Source organism: Plecotus auritus, assembly GCF_963455305.1.
Source record: "Plecotus auritus genome assembly, chromosome: 8".
Lineage (NCBI taxonomy): Eukaryota > Metazoa > Chordata > Mammalia > Chiroptera > Vespertilionidae > Plecotus > Plecotus auritus.
The window spans coordinates 10651766-10676540 of record NC_137782.1 but is presented as its reverse complement, the minus strand read 5'-3'; the positions used below and the strand labels follow the sequence as shown (position 1 = coordinate 10676540).

The following is a 24775-nucleotide window of genomic DNA, read 5'->3' as shown; positions in this document are numbered from 1 at the left end:
TAAATCTTTGATTTGGCTATAGTCTCAAACTGTTATATTGGATTTGTCTATTTTTCTTTCATTTCTATCAGTTTTTGCCTCACATATTTTTTTATTGAATTTATTGGGGTGACATTGTACTTAGTGCCTTGATACTTTCTTCTTCCTGTTTATTTTCTTATGGGAAATAATCTTATAGTGATTATTGACCCTACACAGAGAATTTCTACTACTATATTATTTTTCCTAGAATATGACATTTTAAGCCTTATATTCAGTCCTATAATGAAAGGCTTTGGCCGAAACCGGTTTGGCTCAGTGGATAGAGCGTCGGCCTGCGAACTGAAAGGTCCCAGGTTCGATTCCGGTCAAGGGCATGTACCTTGGTTGCGGGCACATCCCCAGTGGGAGGTGTGCAGGAGGCAGCTGATTGATGTTTCTCTCTCATCGATGTTTCTAACTCTCTATCTCTTTCCCTTCCTCTCTGTAAAAAATCAATAAAATATATTTAAAAAAAAAAAAAGAAAGGCTTTGTCCCTCAAAAGGACCAAAAAAAAAAAAAAATGTGTGAGGAGATTAAGAGATTTAAAAAATGTGTCAACCAAATAACGAAGTTTAAATCTTGTTTGGATTCTAATTTTAAAGAACTAACGGTTTTTATTTTTTTTAATATATTTTATTGATTTTTTACAGAGAGGAAGGGAGAGGGATAGAGAGTTAGAAACATCGATGAGAGAGAAACATCAATCAGCTGCCTCCTGCACACTCCCCACTGGGGATGTGCCCGCAATCAAAGAACTTGCCCTTGACCGGAATCGAACCAGGGACCCTTCAGTCCGCAGGCTGACGCTCTATCCACTGAGCCAAACCGGTTAGGGCAAAACCAACAGTTTTTAAAAGAAACACTTTTAATACAATGAGGGAAATTGAACATTGACTGGATATTTGTTATTCAGGAATAACTAATAAAATATTTACCTGTAAAAATACTAATATGGTAATAGGAGATAATTATGGAAACATTTTTGGATAAAAAAGTGCTTGAGAGAAACCAAGATGGCGGCATAGGTAAGCACCTAAACTGCTGCCTCGCACAACAATTTCAAAACTACAACTAAAAGAACGGACACCAGCCGAAACCGGTTTGGCTCAGTGGATAGAGCGTCAGCCTGCGGACTGAAGGGTCCCGGGTTCGATTCCGGTCAAGGGCATGTACCTTGGTTGCGGGCACATCCCCAGTGGGGAGTGTGTAGGAGGCAGCTGATCGATGTTTCTCTCTCATCGATGTTTCTAGCTCTCTATCCCTCTCCCTTCCTCTCTGTAAAATATCAATAAAATATATTTAAAAAAAAAAAAAAAAAAAAAAAAAAAAAATAAAAGAACGGACACCATCCAGAACCACAGGAAAGCTGGCTGAGTGAAAATTCTACAACTAGAAGGAAAGAGAAAAGCTCACAGAGAATTGGAGGTACGGCAAAGGGTCTTTGTGCGCGCAGAGAGGAAGGGCGGCTGAGAGCCTGGCTGACTTTCTCTGGTGGAAGGGGGAAGGAAGCCCCCGACCGCACTGAACCCCAGTTCTGACTGCACTGAACCCCAGTTCCGGGCGAGCCCCTGGGGACCCATGCCCTTACGGGGGGAGTCTGGACTCTCGGGCGGAAACTCGGGAGCTGGGGAAGGCAGAGGTCTGAAGGCACGTGCGTGCCAGTGCACACAAAGGCTGCGGAGGTTGCCACAGGCTTTCCCTAGTGGAAGGGAGTCAGAGGCTCCTGACTGCACTGGGCCCCAGTTCTGACTGCACTGAACCCCGGTTCCAGGCGAGCCCCTGGGGACCCACGTTCTTGTGGGGGGAGTCTGGACTCTCGGGTGGAGACTCGGGAGCCAGGGAAGGCAGAGGTCTCAAGGCGCTTGCATGCGCGCAAGGGCAAGGCTGACGGGAAGCCAAGACTGTCTGCTCTGCCCTGAGACTCCACCCCATCCAAGCTGGGCACAGAGGCTATTGCAATTTGGCAAGTCTAATCGTATAAGGCTGTCTTCAGCACCGAACTTCTCCCAGCATAGACACAGCTGATCCTTACAGCCAACTGGCCTGGAGGTCAATTCCTCCCAGTGATACCAACAACAATCAAGACTTAATTACAACAAGGCTGTACACACAGTCCACAAAGGGGTGCACCAAGAGTGTCCACCTCAGGTTAACTGGGGAGGCCGACCCACTGGGCCATATAGGAACCCTAGCACACAAATCTACCCTACCAACTCAGGGAAGCAATGAAAATGCGGCGTCAAAGAAACAGATCACAAACGAAAGAAATGGAGGAAAACAAATGACTGGATATAGAATTCAAAACCATATTTCAAGAATATCCTAGAAAAGGCCGATAAATATAACGAGACCCTCGAAGATATGAAAAAGGACGAACTAGAAATTAAACATACACTGACTAAAATAAAAAATATTATACAGAGACCCAAAAACAGACTAGAGGAACACAAGAATCATGTCAAAGAATTGAAATACAAAGAAGCAAAAAACACTCAACCGAAAAAGCAAAAAGCAAAAAAAAAAATCCAAAATGTTGAAGATAGTGTAAGAAGACTCTGGGACAACTTCAAGTGTACCAACATCAGAATTATGGGGGTGCCAGAAGAAGAGAGAGAGCAAGATACTGAAAACCTATTTGAAGAAATAATGACCGAAAACTTCCCCCACCTGGTGAAAGAAATAGACTTACAAGTCCAGGAAGCGCACAGAACCCCAAACAAAAGGAATCCAAAGAGGACCACACCAAGACACATCATAATTAAAATGCCAAGGGCAAAAGACAAAGAGAGAATATTAAAAGCAGCAAGAGAAAAACAGTTAGTTACCTACAAGGGAGCACCCATACGACTGTCAGCTGATTTCTCAACAGAAACTATGCAGGCCAGACGGGAGTGGCAAGAAATTTTCAAAGTGATGAATAGCAAGAACCTACAACCAAGATTACTCTACCCAGCAAAGTTATCATTCAGAATGGAAGGTCAGATAAAGAGCTTCACAGATAAGAAAAAGCTAAAGGAGTTCATCACCACCAAACCAGTATTATATGAAATGCTGAAAGGTATTCTTAAAGAAGAGGAAGAAGAAAAAAGTAAAGATAAAAATTATGAACAACAAATACATATCTATCAACAAGTGAACCTAAAAATCAAGTGAATTAAAAACCTGAGGAACTGAATAATCTGGTGAATATAATAGAATCAGGGGCATAGAAAGGGAGTGGACTGATAATTCTCAGGGGGAAAGAGGTATAGGGGGTTCAGGAAGAGACTGGACAAAAATCATACACCTATGGATGAGGACAGTGGGGGGGAGGTAAGGGCAGAAGGTGGGGTGGGAACCGGGTGGAGGGGAGCTATGGGGGGAAAAAGGAGAAACAATTGATTGTAATAATCTGAATAAAGATTTATTAAAAAAAAAAAGTGCTTGAGATTTGCTTCAAAGTATTCCAGTAGGCAAGGAATGGGAAAAAAGCAAGTATAGATGAAACAAGATTTGCAATAATTAAATCGCTGGAACTGGGTGATGGGTTGGGCATGGAGGGTTCATTATACCCTTTCTACTGTTTGATTTTCATATTTAAAGATTTTTTTTAAAAGATTTTTTAAAAATAGAAAGTAGAGCCTTGGTCGGTGTATCCAGTGGTTAGAGCATCAGCCGGAGCACCGAAGGGTCATGGGTGCGATTCCCTATCATGAGCATGTATCTGGGTTGCAGGTTCGACGGGCACAGGCAGGAGGCAACCAATTGATGTATCTCTCTCAAATCGATGCTTCTCTCTCTCTCTCTCCTCCCTCCCCTCCTTCCCTTTCACTCTCGAGAAATCAATGGAAAAAATATCCTTGGGTGAGGATTAAAAAAAAAAGAAGTCGAAATGGCCAAGGCTGCTATTTCCCACCCCAAATCTACTCTCATTTTCCCTTACAAACGGAACCCCTATATTGTTGAGGATGCTGTTCACTGTCCAAATTAATTTTTAAAAATGATTTTTTTCGGTCTCTTTTGTAGATGTGAGTGACCGGTGAAAAGCAGATAGAAAGCACTGGATGTGGCTTCCAGGAAAAAGCTTTAAAGGTCCTGGCTCAGCTGGTAAGTGAGCTTGTTACCCTGTCTTCTTCCTCTTTTCTGCGGCCTGGTACCGCCTGCACCACAGGCAACCTGGAGGCCAGGATCCCTTGATGCTTCGAACAGTGGCGCCAAAAGATGGAAGGAACCTGGTTATTTCCTGACTGTGGAGGTGCCACACGCGCTCTGGCCCTTTTGTCAACAGGGAGAATTAAACGTTTTCTTGTTGTAAATTTGCATTTGCCCTTACAGAGGCTGTACACTCCCCGAAGACAGGTCTTGAGCTCACAAACCTGGCTGCTTCCTGGAATTATCTGGGGTGTTTTAAATTTATTAAGACTTGAGCCCCACTTCCAGAGCGTCTGATTTCATTGCCATGGGGTACAGCCTAGGCATTGGAATTTGCAAAAGCTGCCCCTGGTGATTCTAATTTGGAGACCTACTGTTCCAGCTGGCCATTGGATCCTCGGAGAGCTTGGGTCCTGGCTGAATGGCGACCAGACTGTGAGCACCTGTGGTGGCGTAGCGTGGGAGGAGCAAAGGTCCTGGTAGCCTTTAGCAACAAAGCCGACAAAGCCCCGCCTTCTCCCCGCCCAACCACTCCCGCCCCGTGCCCTAGCTGTGGCCCCACCCCGTGCCCTAGCTGTGGCCCCGCCCCATGCCCTAGCTGTGGCCCCACCCCGTGCCCTAGCTGTGGCCCCGCCCAACACCCCAGCTTTGGCCCCGCCCAACGCCCCAGCTTTGGCCCCGCCCAACGCCCCAGCTGAGCAGGGCGGTCCGCGAGCGCCTGTTGTGCGCCTGCGCGGCTCCGGGTCTGGCGGGCAATTTGTTTCTCTCCCAGAGTCCCGTCTCGCGATCCCTGGCTTCTGGCGGAGATCAGAGTTTGAGTGGCTCGCCTTTCGGCCCCGAGTGGGCCCTTTGCTCCCGGACCCGCGTGATACTGGGGATCCTGACATCGGAAGCAGGCAGAAGGCATTGCTTGGACGGGTGTGGGGTGCGGGATCGCGCCGGGGGCGGGGGCGGAGGAGCAGGGGTACCTGGAGGGGGTGCACTACAGGAGGCTCTAAGACCAGTCAGTACTGGACTTTGGTTAGAAACTGAATTTTGTAGAATTGAAAGAAATTGTTCTTGACATCTCGTACTTTATTTTCAAGTGGATGTGACCTACTGGATATGAACCATTCTTGGATTTTGAAAGTGAGCAGAAATTTGTCTGACTTGTTTTTTGAAATTGTGTTTGTATTTCCTTTAGGATGGCCTCTTCAGATCTGGACCAAATATGCTCTCATATTAATGAAAAGATTGGCAATATTAAGAAATCTCTGTCATTAAGGAACTGTGGTAAGTAGAATAGATTCCACTGACTTTGTACACAATGCATTTTGATTGCTGTTCCCCTTTGAATGATATCTTATGCCTGGTTAAGTGAATGAACGTATCTTACAAAGGTGATGTCAAGTTTCAAATGGCGATTTAAAAGCACTTCGGCTGCTGTAATTTACTGATCACTACTATCAAAAATAGTGAATTTACTCAACTATTACCAATACTACAAGTCAGTAAACAAGGCCTTAAAATTTAGGTGACTAAAACTCATTTGAAATACCTGTGTACCCAACTATTTAATCCCCTGAAATTAATCTCAGTAAAGACATCAATACTCTCCTTTACTAATTTGATTTAGTTGTTACAGACCTAGTGTCAAATGCAATTAGCATTGCCCTATTAGGTAGAATAATATAGTGCATCTCGTGAGGAGGAGGAGGAGGAGGAGGAGGAGGAGGAGGAGGAGGAGGAGTTAGCTCCTACTGAGTGCTTTACTGGGTTCCAGACACAATGCCAAGCCCATGTAATATGCTTTTTCTCACTTATCGTTACAATAATCTTGAGGTAGGCACTGAATTCTCTGACTTCAGGCCTGGAGCTCTAGCCATTTCACTCTACTGCCTCCATAACTTACAGATATCATCAAATTGTACTTTTATTTATGTGTGTTTGGTTGTTAGAAGTGAAGATGGAAAGATCTGATTATAAGAAAAAAAACTGTTTTTGTTACTTCTTTTATTTCTAGAGAGGAGGAGACGCCGGTTTGCCCATCCTCAAACCTATGAAGCTAGAGAGGTGGGGTTGGGAGTAAGAGAGCGTGCTACTTGACAAACTCAGGCCTTTCTTTCTGTCTGGCCCCCAGGGCCGCCATCTGCATGGGACTTTTTATGTTACTTTCTCCACTTGGGGGTCATTAATCATGTGGCTGGTGTAAATATGAATCCCAACCCTCTACTACAAATTCTGAAGCGAAACTCTCCCTAACCTCCCACACACACCTGAACGCTGGACCAAAACATAAGCTTATTTCTCCCTGGCCAGTGATTAGAATTTTCAGGTTTATACTTTCACCGAAGATACATCCCATGAAGAGGGCTTTATTTGGGATTCTCACTTCCAACACCCTGTGTTTTGAAGTTCCAAAATGTTGGCTCGCCCTGGCTGGGTTTGGCTCAGTGGATAGAGCGTCGGCCTGCGGACTGCAGGGTCCCAGGTTCGATTCCAGTGAAGGGCATGTACTTTGGTTGCGGGCACATCCCCAGCTGATGGATGTTTCTCTCTCATCGATGTTTCTAACTCTCTATCCCTCTCCCTTCCTCTCTGTAAAAAATCAATAAAATATATTTAAAAACAAAAACAAAATGTTGGCTCGATCCCCAGTAAAACTAAATATATTTGCTTGCTGAGACTGACAGACTCTCTCCAGCTTCCCTCTGCACCCCTTCATCCCCCCAGATTAGGGCTGCTGCAGTCACATCTCACATACCTTGCCTGGTTTGTGAGCATTTACCTTATTCTCATGAAAGTCAGTTATGCCTGTAGAGGGCGTTTACTTTATCTAGCATTTCTAGTTGTGTGTGTGTTTTTTTAATCCCCACCCGAGAATATTCTTTTCATCGATTTTTAGAGAGAGTGGAAGGGTGGGAGGAGCGGGGAGAGAGAGCAAAACATCGACTGGAGAGAAAGACATGCACCTGTCGCCTCCCAGCCTGACGGGTTGGGGATCGAACCTGTGACCCTTCGGTTCTTGGGCCAATGAGCAAAACCAGCCAGGGCTCTAGTTGTTTTTTTATAGTGGAGGAACTTGCCAGAAACAAAAGACTCAGGGGACACTGTACTTACCTCTCCCTTTTTTTCCATACCAGTACTTAGAAATGAGGTCTTAAGATTATCCATGGAGACAGGTCCTAGGACCTGAAACATAGCTCTTCCTGCACCCCTAAGTGCAGGGGTCCTCAGACTTTTTAAAAAGGGGGCCAGTTCACTGTCCCTCAGACCATTGGAGGGCCGGACTATAGTTTAAAAAAAACTATGAACAAATTCCTATGCGCACTGCGGGCCCGGGACAAGTCGGCTGCTAAGCAGGACAGGCTGCGGCACCCAGCGGGCCGGATAAATGTCCTCGGCGGGCCGCATGTGGCCCGCGGGCCGTAGTTTGAGGATGCCTGCAAGTGTCTCTTAGGTAAAGCTCAGTTCCGAAAGTTCGGTTGGGTACATGTGCACTGTCGTTTTTCTGTACACTTTATTTTCCATTTTACCTTTGTTTATTAATAGGTCAAGTCCCTAACTTGAAGACTATATTAAATAAAATAGGAGATGAGATCATGGTAATAAATGAACTTCTAAATAAATTGGAAATAGAAATTCAATTTCAAGAACAAACTACCAATTCACTCAAGGTAATGTTTTTCCATATTTTTTAAAAATCTTTATTGTTGAAAGTATTACATATGTCTCCTGTCCCCCCACCCCCATTGACCTCTTCTAGCCCCTCCCCCCCCACACTCCCACCCCAGGCCTTCACCCTATTGTCTGTGTCCATGGGTTATGCATATATGCATACAAGTTCTAGCGAAGCATCAAAATAAAAAGGCAATAAGTACAAATTTCTTAATCACTGGGAATTCTTAAGGGTTCTGTAAGTTTATAATGTCCTTGGCTTTGTAAATTATTACTGGTACAGTGTTTTTTTTTGCGTTTTATTAAAAACACACACGTATAAAGTATAAAGCACTCCAGAGCTTCACAGGTACCAATGGAATTGAACCTTACTAAAAAGGAAGGTTTCCTAAGTAATTCTTGGTAGGCTTAATTTAAACAAATGATGTCCTGGTAGGCTGAGATGGAAGGAGTACCTGCCCTGGGAAGAGATGTGGATTCTTAGCCTGCCCTTAGCACCTTCTGCCACCCTGAGAAAGCCATTTCACCTCTTGGGATCTCTGGGTCCACATTTGGAAAATAATGGGTCATGCTGAACTCTTTCTTTCTTTTCTTTTATTTTTTTTTAAGTGTTTTTATTGATTTTAGAGAGATTTTAGGAGAGGGAGGGGTAGAGAAATATTGATGGGCTGCGTCCTGCATGCCCCCTACTAGGGGTCAAGCCCGAAACCCGGGCATGTGCCCTTGACCAGGAATGGAACCGGCAACCTCTTGGTGCATTGGATGACACTCAACCAACTGAGACACACCAACCAGGGCAACTCTTTTTTTTTTTTTTTTTTAATTTCTTTATTGATTAAGGTATTACATATGTGTCCTTATTCCCCCATTACCCCCCACCTCCCATTCATGACCCCACCCCCCTGTTGTCTGTGTCCATTGATTAGGCTTACATGCGTGCATATAAGTCCTTTGGTTGGTCTCTCCCCCTTACCCCCACCCTCCCCTACCTTCCCTCTGAGGTTTGACGTTCTGATCGATGTTTCTTTGTTTCTGGATCTGTTTTTGTTCATCAGTTTATGTTGTTCATTATATTCCACAAATGAGTGAGATCATGTGATATTTATCTTTCTCTGCCTGGCTTATTTCACTTAGCATAATGCTCTCCAGTTCCATCCATGCTGTGGCAAATGGTAAGAACTCCTTTTTTACCGCAGTGTAGTATTCCATTGTGTAGATATACCACAGTTTTTTAATCCACTCATCTGCTGATGGGCACTTAGGCTGTTTCCAAATCTTAGCTATGGTGAATTGTGCTGCTATGAACATAGGGGTGCATATATCCTTTCTGATTCGTGTTTCTAGTTTCTTGGGATATATTCCTAGAAGTGGGATCACTGGGTCAAATGGGAGTTCCATTTTTAGTTTTTTGAGGAAACTCCATACTGTTCTCCACAGTGGCTGCACTCCCACCAGCAGTGCACAAGGGTTCCTTTTTCTCCGCATCCTCGCCAGCACTTGTCATTTGTTGATTTGTTGATTTGTTGATAATAGCCATTCTGACAGGTGTGAGATGGTACCGCATTGTTGTTTTGATTTGCATCTCTCTGATGATTAGTGACTTTGAGCATGTTTTCATGTGTCTCTTGGCCTTCCTTCTGTCTTCTTTCGAAAAGTGTCTATTTAGATCAGTTGCCCATTTTTTGATTGGGTTGTTTATCTTCTTTTTGTTAAGCTGCATGAGTTCCCTGTAAATGTTGGAGATTAAACCCTATCGTTGATATCATTGGCAAATATGTTCTCCCATGCAGTGGGCTTTCTTATTGTTTTATTGATGGCCTCCTTTGCTGTGCAAAAGCTTTTTATTTTGATGTAGTCCCATTTGTTTATTTTCTCTTTAGTTTCCGTTGCCCTAGGAGCAGTATCAGTGAAGAAATTGCTTCGGCATATGTCTGAGATTTTTCTGCCTGTGGATTCCTCTAGTATTTTTATGGTTTCTCATCGTATGTTTAAATCCTTGATCCATTTTGAGTTTATTTTTGTGTATTGTGTAAATTGGTGGTCTAGTTTCATTTCTTTGCATGTATCTGTCCAATTTTCCCAACACCATTTATTGAAGAGACTGTCTTGACTCCATTGTATGTTCATGCCTCCTTTGTCAAATATTAATTGAGCATAGTGATTTGGGTCGATTTCTGGGTTCTCTATTCTATTCCATTGATCTCTATGTCTGTTCTTGTGCCAGTACCAGGTAGTTTTGAGAACAGTGGCTTTGTAATACAGCATGAAATCTGGTATTGAGATCCCACCTACTTTGTTCTTCTTTCTCAGGATTGCTGTGGCTATTCGGGGTCTTTTTTTTATTCCAGATGAATTTTTGGAGAGTTCTTTCTAGGTCTCTGAAATATGCCATTGGTATTTTAATGGGGAGTGCATTGAATCTGTAGATTGCTTTGGGTAGTATGGACATTTTAATGATGTTGATTCTCCCAATCCATGAACATGATGTTCTTCCATCTGTTTACGTTTTCCTCTGTCTCTTTTTTCAGTGTCGTGTAGTTTTCCACATATAGGTCTTTTACCTCCTTAATTAAGTTTATTCCTAGGTATCTTAATTTTTTGGTGCAATGGTAAATGGGATTGCTTTTTTAGTCTCTCTTTCTGTAAGTTCACTATGGGTGTATGGAAATGCCATAGATTTCTTGGCGTTAATTTTGTATCCTGCTACATTGCCGAATTCATTTATTAACTCTGTTAATTTTTTGATGGAGTCTTTTGGGTTTTTTATGTACAATATCATGTCATCCGCAAATAAGGACAGCTGTACTTCTTCTTTTCCAATTTGGATGCCCTTTATTTCTTCTTCTTGTCTAATTGCAATGGCTAATACTTCCAGTACTATGTCAAACAGGAGTGGTGAGAGTGGGCATCCCTGTCTTGTTCCTGTTCTTAGGGGAAATGGTTTTAGTTTTTGCCCATTGAGTATGATGTTGGCTGTGGGTTTATCATATATAGCTTTTATTATGTTGAGGTATGATCCTTCTTTTCCCTCCTTGTTGAGAGTTTTTATCAAGAAAGGGTATTGGATTTTGTCAAATGCTTTTTCTGCATCAATTGATATGACTATGTGATTTTTATCTCTCAATTTGTTTATGTGATGTATCACGTTTATTGATTTGCGGATATTGTACCATCCTTGCATTCCTGGGATAAATCCTACTTGGTCATGGTGTATGATCACACCAACCAGGGCAACCCTTTTTTTTTTTTTTAATATATTTTTTTTGATTTCGGAGAGGGAGAGGGAGAGGGAGAGAGAGAAACATCAATGATGAAAGAGAATCATTGATTGGCTCCCTCCTGCATACCCCCAACTGGGGATCGAGCTTGCAACCCAGGCATGTGCCCTTGACCTTGACCAGAATCAAACCTAGAACCCTTTAGTCCGCAGGCCAATGCTCTATCCACTGAACCACACCAACCAGGGCGGCTCTTTTTTTAATATTGCTTGCATTTAGTGCTTTTTCACCCCTTCTGTGTTCTGAAAACTCACAATTCTTATGATTATGCACCATGGTCTTTCATGCTCTTTATAACATCTTAATACACACACAGGCAGGACAGACACTTATTCATGAGCATTTTTTGAATTTTAGGAACTCTGTGCATCTCTTGAAGAGGATTATAAAGATGTGGAGCATCTCAAAGAAAACATTCCTCCCCATTTGCCTCAAGTAACAGTGACCCAGAACTCGTAAGTGTTTTCATAATTATTCTTGCCATCTGTATTTTTAAAACTGCTAGAGGCCCGGTGCATGAAAATTCATGCACTGGAGGTGGGGAGTCCCTCAGCCTGGCCTGCCCCCTCTCACAGTCTGGGAGCCCTCTGGGGTGGGAGGCGACCTGGTGATCAGGGGAAGGTGACGCCACACCATGCCTCTGCTGCTACCACTGCCGGCAGCGCAAGCCTCGGCCCAGCCCTGGTTACCTGAGCCTCGGGTAGCCGCCATCCGAGGCTTATCTGCACCTTGGGCTGGCCCTGGGTGGCTGGGAGGCTGAGGGGACTGGGGGACTCCAGAGGCAGGCGCACGGGGTGGGCCTGGCCTTGCCATGCGCCTGCTGCCCTGGCGGGGCTGAGGGGACTGGGTGCCGCCATCTTGTGGCTGTGGGCCGCCATCTTTGAGGGCGGGGCAGTCAATTATCATATTCCCTTCTTATTGGCTGTGGGCGCCACCATCTTTGAGGGTGGGACAGTCAATTAGCGTATTTCCTCCTTATTGGCTGTGGGCGCTGCCATCTTTGCGATAGTGTGAGGGTCAATTAGCATATTCACTCTTTATTAGATATGATAGGATGATAACGAACACCTCAAGTCTTTTTGCCTTTTCGTGTGCTTGCAGTTTTGCTAGTGGCTGTCTGTTTTGTTTTGTTTTTGGTCACTTACACCAGAAGTCATATTTCCCCTGTCTTCACCAGCTTTCTTGTCCTGCTCTATCTGAAGGAAAGTTTGCCCTGCTTTCCCAAGGGTGAGTCTCCTCTCGGATCTCTTCCTCGACTTCTTCTCATTTCTTTCCCTTAGAGCAGATTTTGTCATTTTAGTCCAGATCATTCTTTGTTGTGAGAATAAGGTGTTTAGTTGCATCCCTTACTCTACCAACTACTTATCAGTAGCACCTCAGTTCCCCTCCACACCCCCATCCCCACCAGTGGCGACCATGAAAAGTGTCTCCAGACATTGTCATATGTCCTCTGAGGGGCAGAATCTCCCCTGACCCTTGAGAACCCCTGTCTTAGGGTAGAAATAACCTTAATGAGCTTCCCATCTTAAAAACATCCAAAAGAACAAAATACTTAGCTCTGCTCCCCCTCAAACTACTGTCCTATTTCTGTTTACTGCCAATGTATGTTTGTACCTCCTCTTCCCAGAGCAGCTAACATCTGGCTTCTACCACACTTAAGAAACTGGTTGTTGAAGGTTATAAAGAGGTCAGAATCCCTCTTCAGCCCTGATTCTTCCGATCAGGTTTATTTTGTTGCCCATCTTCTTGTTTTTGGAATTCTGTGACCTGCACCATGTGTTGGATACCGATTTCTTCCCAGTATGCGTACAATTCTGACGATTGCCTATATGCTGTGCATCTCTCTTCTGTAGTGGAAATGTATCAGATCTTGACTCTGAAGAACCTGTCAAAGTTGAGGAACCTGGAGTCACAAAGAAGCCCCCTAAAGAGCAAAAGAGTATTAAAGAGATGCCATTTATAACTTCTGAGGAGTTTAATGGCATTCCTGCGTAAGTATTTAGAATAAATGTTAACGTTCAACTCTTTAATAATCAACATACATGATTGTTTAAATCACAAGGCTTGATTATATTCATCATAATATGCTGTGTTCAAATATTGACCTTTTCTAAAAGAGCTTTGTATTGGACTATGAAAATGCAGGAAATCTTTTGTTGAAAATGCTTAAAATCATGTAGAGATTCAGAGAAGGGTCCGTTTATTGCCGAGTCCTCTCCAGGACCATTTTGTGATTTAGACTTATCCCCGTACATTTTATTTTATTTTATGTTATTTTATTTTATTTTATTTTTTTAAAGGGAAAGGATCAAGGGAGTCACCTTTTTCCTTTTTTTTAAAATATATTTTATTGATTTTTTACAGAGAGGAAGGGAGAGGGATAGAGAGTTAGAAACATCGATGAGAGAGAAACATCCATCAGCTGCCTCCTGCACACCTCCTACTGGGGATGTGCCCGTAACCAAGGTACATGCCCTTGACTGGACTCGAACCCGGGACCCTTCAGTCCACAGGCCGACGCTCTATCCACTGAGCCAAACCGGTTAGGGCTCCCCGTACATTTTAGACGTAGCCTCAGTTTTGCTGTGATTTTAAAGCAAGTGTGTTGTATGGATTTGAGGTTAGAATGGAGAGTGTTGTGTTTGTTTTTCCATTTGTCCCTTACCTTATGCCACACACTTACATTTGAGTCTGGGCTCTATTCTGGGCCTGGGTCTCTGGGAGAAAACGGGTGAATAACACAACAGGCCTCGCCTAGAGGCAGGTCTCCTCTGCACTTTACAGACGACAGCAGTGGGAAACCAGTTATGGGAATCGTGTTTTTAAACTCTCATAATTCCAGGGCTTCGCTTCGCTTCTTGGCTTTATATCATTACATTTTTCATTATTTTATAATACAGGTGGTTAGAAAATACTTGTTGTCGAAAATGATCATCTATAATTCTACTCAGATAAGATAGAGTATTTCCTTGTAGATTTTATTTAATTTCACATATATAATTGGTTGTCTTTTTATTATTACAAAAAAACAACAACTGCCGAAACCGGTTTGGCTCAGTGGATAGAGCATCGGCCTGCGGACTGAAGGGTCCTGGGTTCGATTCCGGTCAAGGGCATGTACCTTGGTTGTGGGCACATCCCCAGTGGGAGGTGTGCAGGAAGCAGCTGATCGATGTTTCTCTCTCATCGATGTTTCTAGCTCTCTATCCTTCTCCCTTCCTCTCTGTAAAATGTCAATAAAAAAAAAAAAAAAAAAAAAAAAAAAAAAAAAAAAAACAACAACTGATATAGACAGCTCTCAGGAAAGTAAAATAATCACGCTCTGTGTCCCGGATATTTTCCTCCTAGGTCTCTATCTCAAGGAAGCGAGGGATTACAGAATAGCCTTGCCTAAGAGACATTTCACTGAACCGTTATTTCTAAGAGTGAGGTTGCTAGGTCCTATGGGAGGAGTACGTTTAGCTTTGTCAGAAACTGCCAAACTGTCTTCCAGAGTGGCTGGGCCATTGTGCATTCCCACCTGTAATGAGTGAGCATTACCAGTGCTTCACATCCTTACCTGCATCAGTTTGGTCAGATTTTTCTATTTTAGCAATTCTAATAGGTGTGCAGTGGTATCTCGTTTTAATTTTCAGTTTCCTAATGACATACGATTTTCAGCATCTTTTCACCTGCTTATTGGCCACTTGAAAAATACTGGCTGTTTGATAATTCTGGGACGAGTAAGGAGGCTGACATTTCTCTTTAATCTTTGGGGGGTTGGTCACTCAGTCTTTTTCTTTATTGATAGGTTTGTTTTCATGAAATTCTGTTTGAGCTGTTCAGTTTTTTAAATTGTTATTGTTGTTGCTCATTGGCTGAACTACAGGGAAGAACTGTGGAGTAGAAGGGTTTTTAGAAATGCGTTCATAAAGAGATATGAGAAGGAAATTAAATAGTCATGGTAGAGTATTAATTTTTTTCTTTTTAAAAAACTTTGTAGAGTATTAATTTTTAAACTAAGGAGTTATTTGGTGAATAAGAGAAATAAGATTGCAGTATAACATCCTCAAACATTTTTCAAAGAAAATATTTTGTATAATGAATCTTTAAAAAAACATTAATCATCTACTTATTTACAGGTACATGAAATCCCGCTTAACCTATTGTCAAATTAATGATGTTATTAAAGAAATCAACAAGGCAGTAGTTAGTAAATATAAGATCCTACATCAACCAAAAAAGTCTATGAGTTCTGTGGCCAGAAATCTCTATCACAGATTCATTGATGAAGAAACAAAGGATACTAAAGGTAAAATGACAGCATATACGTATATGTATACCTGCCATCTGTTTGGAGTGTAAATAAATCATGAGAAACAAAACTAATTCTAGAACATTCTAAATTTAGAGAGGCCGTTCTCCACCAGAGGCGATTTTCCCACCACGGGACATTTGGCCATCTCTGGAGACATTTTTGGTTGCTACAACTGGGGTTGGGTTGGCATTTGTTGGATAGAGACCAGGGATGCTGCTAAAGCCCCCTCCAACACACAGGACAGCTCCCACAAAAAAGAATTATGTAACCCAGAATGTCGGCAGTGCTGAGGCTGAGAAACACCGCTTTAGAGTTTATTATGGAACTACAACCAGGGTGTCCAGAATCAGAATAGTAACCATAACAGTTGGTCATGCTTATATACCACTTCCTGTGTGCCAGATGGTATACCGAGGGGGCTTCAGTCCTCATCACGCCCTTAGGAGGTATGGGCCACCACTGACTCCATTTGCAGACCAGACAAAGAGAGCCCAAGTTACTAGTCCAAGATCAGCCAGTCAAGTGATAGAGCTGCTGAGGGGCTCATTCTCTTATCCACTATCTCAAATTAGCTCTTGAAAAGTGAATTGTTCAAAAGATAGCAACAGATAGCTAGTGATATAATAAGCAGGGCTATGTTACTGAAATGCTACAGTAAACATTATGCAACTTCAATTGAAAGAATAATTGTTATTTTAGCAAGAATACCGTTTCTCGCTTTGGTTGGATAATGATAGTAAACAGGATTAGTGCCATTCATAATCACAATGTAATGCATCAAAGACTCATCTTGAAAGTTGTCCTTATAAAAATTAGCACTAATATCTTTATTTGCAGGTCATTATTTTGTAGTGGAAGCTGACATAAAGGAGTTCACAGCTTTGAAGGTTGACAAGAGGTTTCATGTTATACTGAATATCTTACGACACTGCCGGCGGCTGTCAGAGGTCCGAGGGGGAGGACTCACCCGATACGTTATAACCTGAGGCCCTTTGAGCTTTTGAGCCAGCCAACAGTAGGGTATAGAGGCTATTCCTATAGTGTCCTTATATGTAATTTTTAAAAATACGTAATTTATCTTTTCTTGTTTCTTATACAAATAAAACTTCTTTAAAGTAAAGCATATAGGAAAATGGGAGATATCTATAATACTACCAACAATAAAAAATATATTAAAAAGTAAATAAAGCAAAGCATATAATCCTGGCTGGTGTGGCTCAGTTGGTTGGAGCATCGTCCTGTGCAGGAAAAAAAGGATCAGATTCCTCCTTCCTCACCTTTTGTTCTAGTCTGGTCCCAGGCGGATTGGCTGAGGCCCACTCATCTTGGGGAGGACAGTCACTTTACAAAGCCCGCTGATTCAAATACTAACCTCACCTGGAAACACCCTCCAGGACACACCCAGAAATAATGTCGAATCTGGGCACCCCCTGGCCCGTCAGGTTGGCACTTAAAGTTGCCCATCATAATCTATGACTACGCAGCTGCTCGGCCGGCTGATCCTCGTAGCAGAGAAAGTGTCTCACCAAGTGTGTGAGCTGTGCGTAGCTGCATACTAAAAACTGCAACTCTCGTCCTTAATTGTAACGCAGAAATCAAATTGTTTCTTGGGAATACTCTCTTGAAGTTAATTCAGCAACATGGTGTCTGAAGAAAAAAAAAAGGCACCAGAAACCTGGGTCCTGACCTACCTCTGCCATTTACTCCCTCTGGGTTCTTCCTTCAAAAATGTAACCCTTTCTCACAAGCTCCCTATCTGCCATCCTGGTCCCACACTGTGTCACCTGTCCTCTGGGTTAATTCATAGCTTAACTGGTCTCTGTTCTTGTCTCCCTACCGTCTCCTGTCCACATGAACCAAAGTTATGGTAGGTCACTCGGCTACTCAAAAACCTTCAACAGCTCCCCATTTCTTACACGGTGGAAGTCGAGTCCTTACAAAGGCCAGCTCTGCTCCAGCCACTCCAGCCTCCTTGCTGTTTCTGGAACAGGCCGGGTATGCCTCTCCCTCAGACCTTTGTGCTGGCTGTTGCCTCTGCCCAGAAAGCTCCTCATCTACTCATGTGACCCTCCCCCTTTCCTCCTGGGTAGCTGCTCCAGTGCTCTTTGATCATTGAGACCTTCTCAGACCACCGTATGTTCAAAATTAGTTTCCTTCTGCAACTCTTCCCCTTTTCTGCTTCATTGCCCTTCATAGCATATTTGTCCAGCTGTTGGGTTGTGTATTTCACATATTTGTCTTTCTCCCCTCACTAGATTATAGACTCTGAGGTTAGGAGTTTTCCGCCCCTTTCATTCACTGCTGTGTCCCCGGCCAGTCTAACAGAGCTTTCCGGTAGAGGGCGCTAAATAAATATTTACTGAGTGCACATTAACTGAAAGTTTGTGCCCTTGGGTAAGTGCCCGGGTTTCCTCCTATATATATTGAGATGGTTGAACAAAAATTTTTTCAGGATCTTCTAGTTTCAATATTCTATGATTCTAACACTCCCAGATACTTCTGGGAAATATATTCATGTTAAATATAAAAGATATTTCCTCTGGCTAGATTATAAAAAATTGTAAAAAATATTCTGATAAGCTTTACACAGTGGTAGTATCGTAGCCAATAAAGTTTATCTGAGGCATGATTATTGCTAATTGAAAACTTTTCCCGATACCCCGCAATGATGACTTGAAATATAGTTGGCATTGGCAATTTTTGACAATCTCTATAGAGACTGAATAAAAATATATATATAAATTCTGACAATTACATGGAAATCTCATTTTTTTTTCTTTTTGTAAGAGTTTATTTGAGCCAAATGGAGGACATCCTGCGGAGCAAGATCTCAAATGCTCTGGAAATCTCATCTTTTAAGTAAAGATTCTGTAAAGTATTAAGTTTCAAAAAAATATTGAAATTTAAGTTACTAGTTAGGTAATAAAATGAAGCTTTTCATAAAATGATTAGGGACCATTTATAAAAATTGTTTTCAGCCATCATCTTTAGTTTTCTAATTTATTTTGCTTATTAAAGTTTTAAGTTTCACAATTTGTAAATGTTATAATTAAATTACTATGGTGCATTATATAGAACTTTGTGGGATAGCTTGAAGTTTTGTTTCATAATATTAAATGATTTCTTTTTTTAAAAATATATTTTATTGATTTTTTTTTTTATTGATTTTTTTACAGAGAGGAAGGAAGAGGGATAGAGAGTTAGAAACATCGATGAGAAAGAAACATCGATCAGCTGCCTCTTGCACACCTCCTACTGGGGATGTGCCCGCAACCAAGTTACGTGCCCTTGACCGGAATTGAACCTGGGACCTTTCAGTCCGCAGGCTGATGCTCTATCCACTGAGCCAAACCGGTTTTGGCTTAAATGATTTCTTTATGAAACTTCCCACCTCCTAATAAGCCATTACCATTGTTCCATAAATATATCTAATAATACAAGTGACAAAATAAAAGAAAGATTACTCAATATATTAAGGAATCTTCCTGGATATACTTCAAACAATGTTACTCAAATTGGAGGCAAGACTATATATGATTAGAAAGTAGAAATAATATCAACTGAGCTCTGTTAAAGTTAGGCTGACTCAAGGGAGTCTCTAAGGAGCACACAAAAGAAGAATTTATGAGAAATTACAGTATAATGTACAAATTTTACCTCAAATTCTTATGATCATCTTTTGCCCTGGTTTATTGAAAAGCAGTCAATTAGCGGGAAAGAGGCTACATCATTTTTTAAAAACCGAGATGAAATTTACATGCAACAAAATGCACAGATCTTAAGGATACAGATCACTGTGTAGACCCAATGTGACCCACAGTCCTGTCGTTTTAATGAAGCTTCCAGTTTTGAAATAATTACAGGTCCCCATGCAGTTGTAAGAAATAACGCAAACAGACTCAGCTTGTACAGATGAGGAAGATAAGATACAATGAGAAAAATGATTATTCTGTGTATGAAACATTATTTTACATAAACCTAATGGCCACCACAAAACAAAAAATACAGAGCTGAGATAGGGAACATTTAAAAAGTAAAGAAATGGGGAAAATCAGAGGAAACCACCAAACTAATGGATATATAATTAGAAAATTTTAAAAAATATAAAATGGCTGCAGTGAATCCTCATCCTATATAATAAAAGCCTAATATGAAAAAAACAAAAAAACGCAAACAGAGCCCTTGGACCTTTTACTCTTTGCCTCGATATCACAACCTGGATACAATCAAGATACAAAACATTTCCATCACCACAAAGATCCCGCATACGCCTTTTTATAGCCACACCCACTTCCCTCCCATCACCACCCCCTCCCGAGCCCCTGACAACCCATCTGTCCTCCATTTCTATAATTGTGTCATTTCAAGAATGTTCTATACGTGGAACGATACTTTATGTGACCTTTTGAGACTGGCATTTTTTTTTCACTCAGCATAAGTCTCTGGAGATTCATCCAGGTTGTCGCACATATCAAGTGTTTCTTTTTATTGTTGAGTGGTTTTCCGTGGTGTGGCTGTGTGGCTGTACAATCGGTAGTTTAATCATTCCACCTGAAGTACAGCTGCGTCATTTTCAGTTTGTGGCTGTCATCAGTTAAGCTACTATAAACATTTGAGTGCAGGTTTTTGTGTGGATATAAATTTTCATTTGTTCGGGATGCAATTCCCAGGAGTGCAATTGCTGGATCCAATGGGAGTGGCATATTTCGTTGTTTGTTTTAAACTGCCAAATTCCTTCCCAGAGTGGCTGTACCATTTTACACTTCCCTCTGAGTACTGCTTTCACTGTACCCCACAAATTTTGATAAGTTGTATTTTGATTTTCCTTCCTTAAAAACATTTTAAAATTGCTCTCGAGACTCCCATTTAACCCATGTATTGTTTATAAGTGTATCATTTAGCCTCCAACTACTTGGGGATTTTCCAGCTATCGTTCTATTATTAATTTTTAGTTTAAGTTCATGTTGTTGGAGAGCATACGTTGTGTGATTTCTATTTTCTATTTGCTAAGATGTGATTTATAACCTAGGAGGTGGTCTATCGTGGTGACTATTCCATGTGAGTCTGAGAAGAATGTATTCTGCTGTTGTTGGATGAAGGATTCTACAAGGATCAATTAAATCCAGTTGACTGATGGTGCTGTTCAGCTCACCTTGTCCTTACCGATTTTCTGCCTGCTGCATCTGTCATTTAGAAGTCTCCAACTATAATAGTCTCTTTGCCCTTTCTCCTGGCAGGTCCATCAGTTTTTGCCTCATGTATTTTGATGCTCTGTTGTTGGGTGCATACAGGTTAAGGATTGCTATGTCTTCTTGGAGAATTGACCTTTTAATCATTAACACCTTTCCTTATCCCTGATATTTTTCCTTGTTCTGAAGTTGGCTTTGTCTGAAATTAACTAGCTACTCCAGATTTGTTTTGATTATATCAGAAAGGTACATCTTTCTCCATCCCTTTATTTTTAAAATATATATTGATTTCAGAGAGGAAGGGAGAGGGAGAGAGAGATAGAAACATCAATGATGAGAGAGAATCATTGATTGGCTGCCTCCTGCATGCCCCACACTGGGGATTGAGCCTGCAACCCAGGCATCTGCCCTGACCAGGAATTGAACCATGACCTCCTGGTTCATAGGTTGACACTCAACCACAGAGCCATGCTGGCCAGGCCAAAACTGACTTTATAATAGTGGTCTTGTGCAACATATGTATAATTGGTTCTTTTAATTTAATAAATCACAAACATTTTCTCATGCCATGAAGTACTATTTCACAATACAATTTAAATAACTGCATATTTTCTCATATGATGATTTATTTAACTAGTTCTTTATTTTTAGGCATTTTGGGTGCTTCCAAAATTTATAAACACCATTATATGTCAATATGCAGTTAAGTCTTTCTAGCTTTGGAAAGCTTCTATATAGTAGTTCTTTTTTTCTTAAGTTGAATTTGAGATTTACTCCTCAGACATTGGTTACTTGATACAAAAAAAGGAGTTTTTAATATTTGTTCAAGAAAAACTTGGTTGTGAAAACAGCAGGAGTAGGAAGAAGCATGAATTTCTTTTTTTGTAATTCTAGGTAAGGCTTTCAGTTTATGCTTCTATGGTAACTATCATTTGTTGGTATTCCCCTAGGTTCTATAGAACTTTGACAAATAAAATGAAAAGCCCTGGATATTAGATTTAGCTACACAACTCAAATCAAAATGTTTTCTCACAATGTTTACCATCACAAAACATACAAGGACATTTTAAAAGATTGCTTTCATAATTTAATTGAATTTTGGTAGAAAACGGGTACTTCATGTAAATTCAGGGGAAGGTGGATTCCTTCCCAGTTCAAGTTAGTTATATAAAACATGTTAAGCTATATAAACTTATTACTGCTTTCTTTTTTATAATACGATCAACAATAACATGCGTTTATAGGCATTGGAGAATTCTCATTTGAGTCATAGGAGTTTATGAGTCCTTTAAAATATTAATGAAAAAGAAAGCTGAATTTTTATTATCTCGCAAATGTCCATCCGATTCTGAATTTCTCTTAAATCTCTATTCCTCCAAGAGCTGATACGGTTCACGTTACCTTGAGCTCATTAGTAGTAGTTAGACCAAAGGTGATTTCTTACCGCACAGATGCCTGATCATTTGGGAGCATCCACCAAGAAGCCATAGACTACAAACATGCTAAACCTTGAGGGATGTGCTGAACCTTTTGGAATTCCATCGGTGTCCACAGTCTTCCTTGAGACTTAGTAGAACTCTTTGGGCAGCCACAGGCGGCTTAAATTGGTTCCAGGCTGGCCCCCGCTTTCCTCTCCGGACAAATTTTCCAGAACTCCTCACTCTCTCTTGTCTCCAGCCCTGTTGTACCTCCCTGTGTGCTGTTCAGAACTCTGCCTGGAGACTGCCTTCCATCCTCTGAACGCTGGGCAGGTTACCCCACTTATCTCACTGTTGTCATTGCCCTAGGGCAGTGGTCGGCAAACCGCGGCTCGCGAGCCACATGCAGCTCCTGAGCCGCGGTTTGCCGCTCTGTTGACTGAGTTTGCGACCACTGCGGCCCTAGGGGAACGAGCCAGAGAGCAGGCAGCCCAGGACCCAGCCTGGGGCGCAGTGGGAGGCCATGTGTGGGCTGAGGCTCCACGTCCCCGCACATACTTCACTGTCGCATCATATTTCACTTACAAAACACAAACTCAAAGATAAAGTCATCAAGCAGAGTGCGTTACTTACCTAGACTCCTAGCTTGTCGGTAACAGTAACCGGGACCTGGTGTCTACTCCTGTTTCCTGCTCTTGCAAACCCGCAGCCATGCGTGAGTGCATCTCCATCCACGTTGGCCAGGCTGGTGTCCAGATCGGCAATGCCTGCTGGGAGCTCTACTGCCTGGAACACGGCATCCAGCCCGATGGCCAGATGCCAAGTGACAAGACCATTGGCGGGGAAGATGACTCCTTCAACACCTTCTTCAGTGAGACAGGCGCTGGCAAGCATGTGCCCAGGGCAGTGTTTGTAGACCTGGAACCCACAGTCATTGATGAAGTTCGCACTGGTACCTACCGCCAGCTCTTCCACCCTGAGCAGCTGATTACAGACAAGGAAGATGCTGCCAATAACTATGCCCGTGGACACTACACCATTGGCAAGGAGATCATTGACCTCGTCCTGGACCGAATTCAGAAACTGGCTGACCAGTGCACGGGCCTTCAGGGCTTCTTGGTTTTCCACAGCTTTGGTGGGGGAACTGGTTCTGGGTTCACCTCTCTGCTGATGGAGCATCTCTCTGTTGATTATGGCAAGAAGTCCAAGCTGGAGTTCTCCATTTACCCAGCCCCCCAGGTCTCCACAGCTGTAGTTGAGCCCTACAACTCTATCCTCACCACCCCTACCACCCTGGAGCACTCTGATTGTGCCTTCATGGTTGACAACGAGGCCATCTATGACATCTGTTGTAGAAACCTTGATATTGAACGCCCAACCTACACTAACCTTAACCGCCTTACTAGCCAGATTGTGTCCTCCATCACTGCATCACTCAGGTTTGATGGGGCCCTGAATGTTGATCTGACTGAATTCCAGACCAACCTGGGGCCCTATACCATATCCACTTCCCTCTGGCCACATATGCCCCTGTCATCTCTGCTGAGAAAGCCTACCATGAACAGCTTTCTGTAGCAGAAATCACCAATGCATGCTTTGAGCCAGCCAACCAGATGGTGAAATGTGACCCTCGCCATGTGTGCAAATACATGGCTTGCTGCCTGTTGTACCGTGGTGATGTGGTCCCCAAAGATGTCAATGCTGCCATTGCCACCATCAAGACCAAGTGCAGCATCCAGTTTGTGGATGGTGCCCCACCGGCTTCAAAGTTGGCGTTAATTACCAGCCTCCCACTGTGGTCCCTGGTGGAGACCTGGCCAAAGTACAGCGAGCTGTGTGCATGCTGAGCAACACCACAGCTATTGCTGAGGCCTGGGCTCGCCTGGACCACAAGTTTGACCTGATGTATGCCAAGCACGCCTTTGTCCACTGGTATGTGGGTGAGGGCATGGAGGAAGGAGAGTTTTCTGAGGCCCGTGAGGACATGGCTGCCCTTGAGAAGGAGTATGAGGAAGTTGGTGTGGATTCTGTTGAAGGAGAGGGTGAGGAAGAAGGAGAGGAATACTAATTCCTTTCAGCCCCGCAACATGTTATACTCAGAACTTCAGGTTCAACAGCTGACAGGCATTAAAGCTTTCTGGTTAGATTTTCTTCGCTTTTACCTGTAATCATGTCTGCCTTTTTTTTTCATGTATACCTGTACGATTTCCCCTTCATGTTTAAAAGTAAAGACATGGAGAAAGAAAAAAAAAATAAAGTCATTAAGCATTTCAAGATGGAGTTGGGGGGCATTAAACACCGAGTACGAGGCCTTTCTGAGGAAGGGAATGGAGGTCTGGGCCTGCACTGGTCACACGCCCATGAAGGTGGTCCTGCACATATTCATTCATTTGACCCCCTTTTACAGGTGTGGAAAGCACTGCACTGAAAGGCTAAGTAACCCGCCAAACCTCACAGCAGGGATTTGAACTTGGGTAGTATGCCCTATATTTCTGCTCTTAACCCTTACGCTGGCCCTTATGCATACCCTGTGGTATGGGAGTAAGTGCCGAATTTCCACTCTAGGAGGTTGGAAGCACGGGGAAGGAAGCCATTTCTTTGTGCTTTTCCTCTAAGGGGAGGTGGTGAGTTACTCTGGCCTCAGGTCTCTGCTGAGGACTGATGGAGTCTCATCTATTTTTTAAAAAATATATTTTATTGATTTTTTACAGAGAGGAAGGAAGAGGGAGAGAGTGTTAGAAACATCGATGAGAGAGAAACATCGATCCACTGCCTCCTGCACA

At 42.5% G+C, this 24775-nt stretch overlaps 1 protein-coding gene and 1 pseudogene across 2 annotated transcripts; both read left to right on the top strand.

Moving 5' to 3' along the window:
- The first annotated feature begins 4951 nt into the window (after positions 1-4951).
- Positions 4952-16508, top strand: SKA1 (spindle and kinetochore associated complex subunit 1). Its single transcript, XM_080682946.1, has 7 exons — positions 4952-5056; positions 5337-5425; positions 7685-7809; positions 11446-11543; positions 12942-13079; positions 15210-15379; positions 16223-16508. The coding sequence occupies exons 2-7, from the start codon at positions 5338-5340 to the stop codon at positions 16369-16371; spliced, it is 768 nt and encodes a 255-aa protein (XP_080539072.1). The 5' UTR covers positions 4952-5056; position 5337; the 3' UTR covers positions 16372-16508.
- A 6126-nt stretch (positions 16509-22634) lies between these two features.
- On the top strand, positions 22635-24060 carry LOC308257339 (tubulin alpha-1B chain-like; annotated as a pseudogene). The gene has a single exon. The product of its transcript is annotated as a tubulin alpha-1B chain-like (transcript).
- Positions 24061-24775: the final 715 nt, after the last annotated feature.

What these genes read in the sequence shown, in the direction of transcription:
- SKA1 (XM_080682946.1), top strand. Translation starts at nt 5,338, where the DNA reads ATGGCCTCTTCAGATCTGGACCAAATATGCTCTCATATTAATGAAAAG. An exon ending in GTAACAGTGACCCAGAACTC is followed by an intron (nt 11,544 to 12,941) that starts GTAAGTGTTTTC and finishes TCTCTTCTGTAG; the next exon opens with TGGAAATGTATCAGATCTTG. An exon ending in GAGTTTAATGGCATTCCTGC is followed by an intron (nt 13,080 to 15,209) that starts GTAAGTATTTAG and finishes ACTTATTTACAG; the next exon opens with GTACATGAAATCCCGCTTAA.